General features: G+C 39.9%; 2 protein-coding genes across 3 annotated transcripts; both read left to right on the forward strand.

The window, feature by feature from the left end:
* Positions 1 to 408: 408 nt before the first annotated feature.
* On the forward strand, positions 409 to 4,392 carry LOC116703171 (kelch-like protein 11). Its single transcript, XM_032537811.1, has 2 exons — positions 409 to 1,016; positions 1,228 to 4,392. Exons 1-2 carry the CDS (start codon positions 547 to 549, stop codon positions 2,810 to 2,812), a joined length of 2,055 nt encoding a protein of 684 aa, XP_032393702.1. The 5' UTR covers positions 409 to 546; the 3' UTR covers positions 2,813 to 4,392.
* A 576-nt stretch (positions 4,393 to 4,968) lies between these two features.
* On the forward strand, positions 4,969 to 8,887 carry LOC116703346 (cytosolic 5'-nucleotidase 3). 2 transcript variants are annotated; one of them, XR_004335404.1, is made up of 10 exons: positions 4,969 to 5,182; positions 5,538 to 5,636; positions 5,759 to 5,828; positions 5,910 to 5,956; positions 6,263 to 6,348; positions 6,436 to 6,525; positions 7,027 to 7,189; positions 7,279 to 7,479; positions 7,782 to 7,944; positions 8,044 to 8,887. XR_004335404.1 is itself a non-coding variant. In XM_032538014.1 (9 exons), exons 1-9 carry the CDS (start codon positions 5,180 to 5,182, stop codon positions 7,890 to 7,892), a joined length of 870 nt encoding a protein of 289 aa, XP_032393905.1. In that variant the 5' UTR covers positions 4,969 to 5,179; the 3' UTR covers positions 7,893 to 8,887. The 2 variants fall into 2 exon arrangements, 1 of the variants encoding a protein (XP_032393905.1); XM_032538014.1 differs by having other exon boundaries at positions 7,782 to 8,887.
* Positions 8,888 to 9,619: the final 732 nt, after the last annotated feature.

Raw genomic sequence — 9,619 nt, forward strand, 5'->3', positions numbered from 1 at the left:
AAAAATATACATAAAAATCACAATTTATGAAAAGAAAATCAAATAACCAAAAGATACACTGACCCCTTTTGTTTGATTTCAGAATGATATTGCATTTATAACAAAACAACATATTTGAGATCATTCTATCGTAACCATATCATCAGTTTAATTTTAAAGATATATATATATATATTACTGATTGCATTCAAGGAATACCAGTGTCAAGGAAAATATATCTCATTAAAAGGTGGGCCAACTTTGCAACTGTGCCACTAATATATTGTTTACATATTAACAAGGCTAATATCCTTAATATACATTAATCTGACAAACGATACAATTAAAAAAATTAGTAATTCAATTCTCCAATATTTTTAACCGAACTGTGAGTTACGCTGACCCATGGTCCCCCTTAAATCGCTGACTTGAAACTACAAATACGAAACGCGCTTCGTTGTCGTTCTCTGTTTTGACTCATGTCTGTGTGGCTGCGTATGTCGCCTCCTTTCCTGCACTAGTTTACCTCATTAACCACCACTGCTCACCTTCGTCGCCGGCAGCAGAATGGCAGCGGCGGCCCCCAACCCGGAGGACTCCGCCAGGAGCAGCGGCAGCAGTAGCAGCGGCACCAGCACACCCAGCGTCCTTGCCGGGGAAGGGGACGCGGAAGAGGCCGAGGACTTTACCTCCTCCTCCCACTGCTCGGAGCTGTCTCGACGGCAGAACGAGCAGAGGAAGCAGGGCTTGTTCTGCGACGTGACGCTGGCCTTCAGCAGCGGGGCGGCTAGCGGGAGCGTACAGAGCTGTGAGTTTTCAGCTCACAGGTCTGTCCTGGCGGCGGCCACCGATTATTTCACGCCCCTGCTTGGAGGACAGTTCTCCGAGTCCTTGTCCGGACGGGTAGAAATGAAGGAATGGAGCTCAGAACTGGGGCCGGACCCGGATACGGTGGAGAGTGTCATCCAGTATATGTACACTGGAGAAATACGCGTTAGCACCTGCAATGTACATGAAGTACTGGAGCTAGCTGACAGGTATGGTCTGTTTATTATAACATTTCATTTAAATGCATGAGGCCTCCAGTGACTGCTTTGTTGCCTAAAAGTGTTTAGTGCTCTGCTTGCAGAAAACAAGACTAGCCTGGCCCCTACCAGTTAAAACAGAATAGTAGGCGATTATTTAGTTACAAGAACTGCTCATTCTATCTGACATCCTATACTGTATTTCTTATTTTGGCTATATTAGGTTCCTCCTGCTGCAGCTAAAGGATTTCTGTGGTGAGTTCCTTAAGAAGAAGCTGAGCCTGACCAACTGTGTGGCGGTGCACAGTCTAGCCCACATGTACACCTTGGACCAGCTGGCTCTACGGGCTGCAGACATGATCCGTCGCAACTTCCATAAGGTTATCCAGGATGACGAGTTTTACACGCTGCCCTTTCACCTGGTTCGTGACTGGCTGTCTGATGCAGAGATCACAGTGGATTCTGAAGAGGTGCTCTTTGAGGCTGTGGTCAAGTGGGTGCAGAAGAACCCAGAGGAGCGAAGCCGCTACTTTGAGGAGCTGTTCCGTCTCCTGAGGCTGCCACAGATAAAGCCCACCTACCTGACCAGGGTGGTGAAAACTGAGCAGCTGGTGTCCGCAAATGAGGCCTGCCTCCGGCTGGTGTCGGAGGCCGTAGAGGGCCACGCTATACGCTTTGAGAACCTCAAGTCAACTGATATGGAGTTCTGGTCTTCCCACATGGCCTCCTTTCAGCCGCGCTTTGGCCAGAACATGGACGTTATCATGGTAGTAGGCGGTGTGTCAGAGGGGGGGGACTACCTGAGTGAGTGTGTGGGCTACTTCATTTACGAGGACCGTTGGGTCAACCTGCCGCACATCCACAACCACCTGGACGGCCATGCTATCGCTGCCACGGAGTCTCACGTCTACGTAGCCGGTTCCATGGAACCAGGCTTTGCTAAGACGGTGGAACGTTATAATCCTAATCGCAACACCTGGGAGCAGGTGAGCAACCTGACCACACGCAAGCACTCCTTTGGCCTCACCTGTATTAAGGATATATTGTACAGCATTGGTGGCCATGGAAACTTCAGTCCAGGTTTTAAAGACGTCAGTATATATGAGCCCGAGCAGGACAAGTGGCACAATCTGGAATCTGCACCCAAAATCCTGCGGGATGTGAAGGCAGTGAGTGTAGAGGACCGCTATGTGTACGTCACGGCACGCACACCGGTCGATACAGATAATGATGATGGACTGAAGACAGTGACAACTCGCTATGACACAGAGAGCCGCCAGTGGCAAGATGTTGACTCCCTGCCCCTCATTGACAACTATTGCATCTTCCAGATGGCTGTGGCCTCTACTAACTTCTACCACACAGCCTCCTGCTGCCCCAAGAGCTACACAGAGCGGGATGAGGTTGCCAAGCTAAAGATCAGTGTGCGCATCTCTGATGAGATCCTGGAGAGCCTACCACCAGAGGTTACCAGCATCGAGGGTGCTGCCATCTGCCACTTTGATGAGGATGTCTTCATCATCGGAGGCTGGAAGAACAGTGATGATGTGGACAAGCAGTACCGCAAGGAAGCTTACCGCTACTGTGCTGAGAGGAAACGCTGGATGTTGCTGCCACCCATGCCTCAGCCTCGCTGCCGAGCCACCGCCTGCCATGTCCGCATCCCCTACCGTTTCCTGTATGGCTGCCAGCGCTACCCCATGCCCCAGAACCTGGCCCGCCAGCGAGATCGCATGCAGCAGATGCAGCAGCTTCACCGGCGCACGCTCACCTTACGCCGGCAGCTCCAGTCGCAGATAGAGTGCTGAGCAAGTCGGTGCTTAATCCAAGAACTACTCTGCTCCGTCCATGGATACACTGCAGGCATTCCATTGCAGCCATCTTCATCAACCCTCTGGATTTCATTAAAATGAACTCTGTGCCATCAGCTCTCATGGTGTTCTGTTAATGGTTGATATGTTGAAAGCCATGAAATGCGTGGACAAGTGTCTGGTGGTCTGTGAGGAGGGAGAAGGGAATGTAAACATGTGAATAAGAGTGTTATATAGCAGCCAACAACAGAATATCCTTTTGTCAAGTATGTTGGTATAGATGCGGTTTATCTGCCGTTTTTTGTTTGTACATAAATAGTATAAATCTGTATATGTAAACATTTATATGGATATTTTACATTCCTTTAATGTATGCCTCCACAGGGGAGGCTACAGTATGTGACATTACCAACAACTGCATTCCTACATTCAATCTAACTCGCTTATTGAAGTCTCATTCCATTTTAACACTGTGACAATCTTTTCATGCAAGTAGAACATCAGTCAAAAAGTCTTAACTCTCATGGATATCATACTTGCTATATTAGAATGGCTCTGCTTGTTACTGTGCAGCCTAAACAAGTACATTTGAATTAAATCAGAAAGGCTGTTAATCTTAAAATCCTGTAGACTAGTTTCCTTTTAGATTGCAGTTTCCCTTCAAAAGAGTATATTTAATTCTTTATTTTTGTCATCTAACACTTGAAAACTAGTACTTTGTTTCTAGGTTTCTGGCGAGTTAAAAATTGTGTGAGAGCTCTGCTGTTGAAAAGATGTGATAAGATGTAATAACATGATTCCTCTGAGTTATCTCAACATTTGGCCAAATTCATTTAGCTCCACTTACTGACGATGGCCCAATCATTCCTTTCTTTTGCACTCTGGCAGTCTATTGCTTAGTACATTTCCATACATTAAAGAAAAATACATTGAAAGTATATGTGGGCGTGCATATGATTTGTGTTTGCAGGTCAGAGCTTTTCTACAACTGCACCTTTTGACATCTAATTGTTCGTATAGTCTTACAGAAGCATAGGGATATACATTGCCACTGCACTTTGACTTTGCTTATTTAATTTGTTCATATCAAACAAGGTGATTGTATTTTGGAAATGCTGTGTTTCATCCAGCATGTTCTCGTTATTTGCAGATTTATTTCCAACATTACATGTCTTGTTAAACCTTGTGTTATTGTACCTAACTTCCAGCTGGGTGTATATTACAGATCTGCTGTGTTGTTCTGTGGTCTCCTCTCTCTCTGTTAAGAGACTTAGAAATCAAATGAAAAGGAATCCGACATATAGGCCAAACAAACAGGATTGTTTCTAAGAATGTGTTGTGACTGACGTTAGAAATTCCTGCTGTCCATGCAGCACCTATTAAGTTATAAAGGTTACAGAGTGCAGGAATTACAGTCCTTTCCACTTTATGACCAACGTAACTATCACTGCAAATATTAAGTGGAATAAGCTATGTAATTTGCTTTGCATGTGATAGCCTGACATAACCTTATATTGGATGTAAGAAATGCTAATGTCATCACTTGCAATTAAAGTTGTTTTGTAAAACAAATGGTTATTTCTGTGTTGGACTTCCCTGTTAAATGAGTTACTTACTACCCACACATCTTGATCATCTTGTAACCTGCATCTACTTTTAGACTGTTGAATTAGTGTTAACTGTTTAGTCTCGCAGTTCTAGCTGTTACAATAAGAAGCTACTATTCGTTCTCCAGTGGTTAGAAAACTCTGGAGACCACACTGTCAATCAGTGCAGTGGTATTGGCTTTCATGAAAAATATAACTTTTGTTTTCGTTTTATTCATTTAAAATGTATACATTCATCTTGCAGAGAAACCCTAGTGGAGAACATAGACTGTATAAAATAGAGAGACGGTGGGAACCTTCTATCAGTGCCTTTGTCTTGGGAGGAAGATTACTTACAATCCCACCATAATTGAGTACTGTCTATGAATATAAGTTGTGGTGTTGCCTTTACGTGTTTATCATAGGCTCGCATTTTAGATATCAGGCGAAAATAAATGTCTAGTCGCTTTAGGCCACAGAATACATTGTAACTATTTTAACTTGTATCATATTTTGAGTAGACGGTTTTCCATCCATGGTTTCGAGTAGACGTCAAATGGTATAATCACTAAAAATGAACCGAACTGTCTAACGTTACCACTTTGTTTTGTCACGTTAAAAAGTCCCTACACTTTTGACAGTACCGGAAGGCAGCGTCACTTCTCTAGCAGATGAAGTTGTTGCCCCTGTAGCAACGTTAACGTCACATGTCAACGGAGACAGCTGATGATTATACGCATTTACCAACTTTAAGTGAGCGGCAAACAATTTCAAGGAAATGGTAATGATATTTTTACAAATAAAAGTTTGCAGTAGAATGCCAAGCACTACAACTACAAACTTGCATACTAGCTGCCTAGGTTAGCTAAACGTAGCTAGCTAGCTTAACGTATTTTGAAGCTACCACTAGGCTAAGATTAGCTAGCTAGCTAACGTTAACGCTGTACCGTCTCAGTAAATTACAGCGAATCATACAGATTATTAATAATATAACTATAACAATCCAGCAGGACTAACGTTACTGCTTGATGTCTGAAGGGACAATGCGTTTTTGCACGTCTAAGATGTATTACTTGGTGTATTACCCACTTTCTCACTAAGTTGCAATGACACTCGCACATATTTTCAATGCTAAGATTCCAGAGTTGTCCAACCCCTCAGTGTGTATGAGGGACCCTCAGAGAGTACAGGAGATCCTACAGTCCATGGTGAAGGCTGGCTCCAACACCGTGCAGGTATACAACATCCAGATCTATGAAAGGTTTCAGTGACACTATACAGCTATAGTATTATTTGCAGTATTTGTATATAAACAATATGTGTGAGTGATGTTTTATTTTTTTTTATTTTTCATCAGGTGATCTCAGATTTTGACATGACCTTGACTAGATTTGCATACAATGGCAAAAGGTGCCCTACCTGTCACAGTAAGTCCTCTAACAAGTAAAGTGTAGTTTGTGTAGTTTTCACCTATACGTTGTCATTATGTCTGTGTATTTTATTTTCAGATATCCTTGACAACAGCAAACTCCTCTCCAATGACTGCAAAACAGAGGTATAATGCAACTTTATTGCAAGGGTTAGGGGTTTACAAGTGAGATATGTGTATATTTGCTTGAGTTTTTACTCAGTACATTTCCATAAAACCACACATTGCTTAAGTATTTGCAGGAAAATATTACAAATTTCAAGAGATTGCCTGAAATTTGTTACTATTGTAACCATAGACAGAAACACACAATCCCTGAACCACTAGGATATAGTCTGACATGTTGTAAACTGGAGATCATCTCCCACTCTAATTAGGTGAAGTGCAGCCGTTTTCTAGATGTTTACAAGCTGTTTATCCTGTCTCCACCAGCTGAAGAAACTGCTCAACACATACTACCCTATAGAGATTGACTCTTCACGGTCAATAGAAGAAAAGCTGCCCCTTATGGTGGAGTGGTGAGTATCTAATACAGCTTTTAGTATAAATACAATATTGTGTACTTTAATGTGTTCATAAAACTGTGCTGCACCTATATCTCACAGGTGGACTAAAGCTCATGAACTGCTGGTACAGCAGAATATTAGGAAAGACTTGCTGGCCATGGTGGTGCAGGAGTCTGATGCCATGCTGAGGTCAGAAGACTGCAACATCTAAACAATACTATGCTTTTTTAAAAATTATTTCCCATTTTTATGACATACTGTATTATGATTGATTTGACATTTTTGTGACATAAACTTTAAGGCATTTTGGTTACTATATGATTTTCATATAATGAATTGTGACATTTTCTTTTGACATTTTAGACATACAATATTTTCACTTTTTACATATATATACACACACACACACGTACTGCATACATGTGGCATATATCCTGTACTATGACTTTTTCATCACATTTTTTAGAACACACTATACTATGGCTTATGTCCATTACCAACATTTTTATGGCATACTATATTATAAAAAATATGAATTTTTATGACATTTTTGTATATTATTTGTGACTTTCTATGACACATTTATGGTATACTATATTAGTTTTTTTTTTTTTATAGAATACTGTGATGTTTTCTCTGATATACTACATTACAAAAAATACAACATTTTTGTGATTTTTTTTTTAACAGAGAGGGCTACAAGCTCCTCTTTGACCACCTGTATGAGCACAGCATCCCTCTGCTCATCTTCTCTGCTGGAATAGGAGACATTCTGGAAGAGGTTATTCGCCAAGCTGGAGTCTTCCACCCCAATGTAAAAGTCTTCTCCAACTACATGGATTTTGATGAGTCTGTGAGTAGCGCCACCACAAACTATAATTTGATCCCCACACCAAGCATTGAACTGATGTAACCTATGTGACTTTTCATCTGCTGGTACAGGGAGTGTTGAGGGCTTTTAAGGGAGAGCTGATCCACATCTACAATAAAAGGGAAGGTGCGCTGCTCAACACTGGCCATTTCCAGGAGCTGCGGACGCGGCCTAACGTGCTACTGCTGGGAGACTCTCTGGGAGATCTGACCATGGCTGACGGGGTGCAGGATATGGAAAACATTCTCAAAATTGGGTTCCTCAATGACAAGGTCAATGAAATCTCACACTCTCATGGTCTATAAAATGTCTAACTTACTATTAACCTGTTTACATTCATGACATTGTGTACAATTTTTTGTTTATATATTGTTTATTTGCACTCTTTCCTACTTTGTACTTTATCTGCTGGACAATAATATTTAGTAACTGATGCCCTGAGACGAATCTCAGAACTCAAATACATTCACATCTACCCTCTAAGATTATAGTACGCTCCCAATATTTACCATGTTAAATAGTTATATTCTGACATTTTAATACATTACTCATCTGGTTTTGTTTTTTTTCTCAGGTGGAGGAGAGAAAGCAGTCTTACTTGGACTCGTATGATATTGTGTTGTTAAAAGATGAGACCTTGGATGTCCCTAATGCTATAATGCTCTACCTTACTGGCAACAATTGAATCGAGAATAAAACCACTGGCCATATGGTATTGAACACCCCAGTGCCATCAGGTGAGGAGGCCCCTGCTCAGAAAGGGCCAGTTGAATGCATATTTACAACCAACTAAGAATGTTTTATGATTATTTATTATTTTACAAAACTATTCACAGGTCCAGTTGACAGCTGCAGTTCCCATACAGCACGTTACCCTTTTATATTTTTGTTCATTTGCTTTCTTCTCATGTTTATGGTTAAACTGCTTTTGGGCCATACTGTATGTGATGAAAGCCATGTTTGCAATGTCTACCTACTGTGCAGCATGTAAGTGTGTGGATATGGGTGTTTTCTTCATTTGTTTATTTGGGGAAGAGATAATATAAGAATTGTCTTTACATAGGATGTAATGATAAAGGGAAAGGAAAAACGCAAAACATAAGTGGCTGTACTTTACCTGGTATCTGGTTTGAAACGGATTTCCAGCCTTCTACAATAAAACTCATTTCCAGCTAATTTTAACCTGAAAACTGTTTTCAAATATTTAATGTTTTCTTTCTTTGTCAAGTCTTCCAAGTTTTTGGCCATATTGACAAGCTTACAGCACAGGTTGTATTTGTATGAAAACTATCGTTTTTGTTGTGTAACACCACTGTACTAGGTGGTGAACTATGACACCTACACCTGTGTTTAAGAGGAAAATAAATGGGTAAACAAAAATTAAAAAAAAAAAAAAAAAAAAAAAAGTATGGTTGATAAGTATGGTAGAGGTAACTGAGGTTAAATTAATGGTAAGAACTTATTGCTACCTCAGAAGTGTTACAGTAGTATAATAACACAGGATTTTCATATTTCTGTTGGTATTTTACATTTCACCTTTACAGTCATTTTGACTTTATAGTTTTGAAAAAAAAAGTTTCATACTTTCTGCACTGCAACAAACAAATTCATGAAACTCATCTACACGTTAACACAACTACAGGTTGATAACACAATATCCACAATTAAAATTTGTTCCATATACATTCATTCATTAATCTTTTTGGCTTCTTTTGTCAGAACTTCTTACCTCATGTTTTAACTGTCTGAAATAAAATATATAATAAAATAACCAAGTTTCTGATCATTGTTTTGAAATAGTATGGCAAAAAAAGTTATAGAATAGTATGTTGAAAAAAGTGATACAAATTCATGGTATAGTTTATTGAATAGACATAGTATTCCAAGACTACTAAATAAGTGCTAAAAAGTCATACTATAGCACATCAAAAAAGTGATAAAGTTACAGTAAAATATGTTAAAAAAAAGTGATAAAAGTCAGTGTAGTATGTTGAAAAAGTGATAAACAGTCAGCATAGTATGTTGAAAAATTTGATTAAAAAGTTACTGAAAAGTATGTTGAAAAAAAGTCATGTTATAGTATGATGAAAAAAGTCATAGGATGTCAAAAAAGGTGATTAAAAAGTCATTATTGTATGTTGAAAAATTGATAAAAGGTGATAAATGAAAACAAATGGAGCCCATGTCTCAACTGTCACCCATCACAACATGCCACCTTCCTCCCCAGGCGACCACAATTTGACCGCCACTACCTGAACCCAGATCTAATATAAAATAAGTTAGCATACACCAGTATGCCGAAAGAGTAAAAAAAAAGCGATACAAAAGTCATAGTATAATATGTTGAAATCAGTGATTTAAAAGTCATAGTATAGTATGTTGAAAATATTGATAAAAATGCATTAGTCATAT

Source organism: Etheostoma spectabile, chromosome 15, assembly GCF_008692095.1.
Source record: "Etheostoma spectabile isolate EspeVRDwgs_2016 chromosome 15, UIUC_Espe_1.0, whole genome shotgun sequence".
Classification (NCBI taxonomy): Eukaryota; Metazoa; Chordata; class Actinopteri; order Perciformes; family Percidae; genus Etheostoma; species Etheostoma spectabile.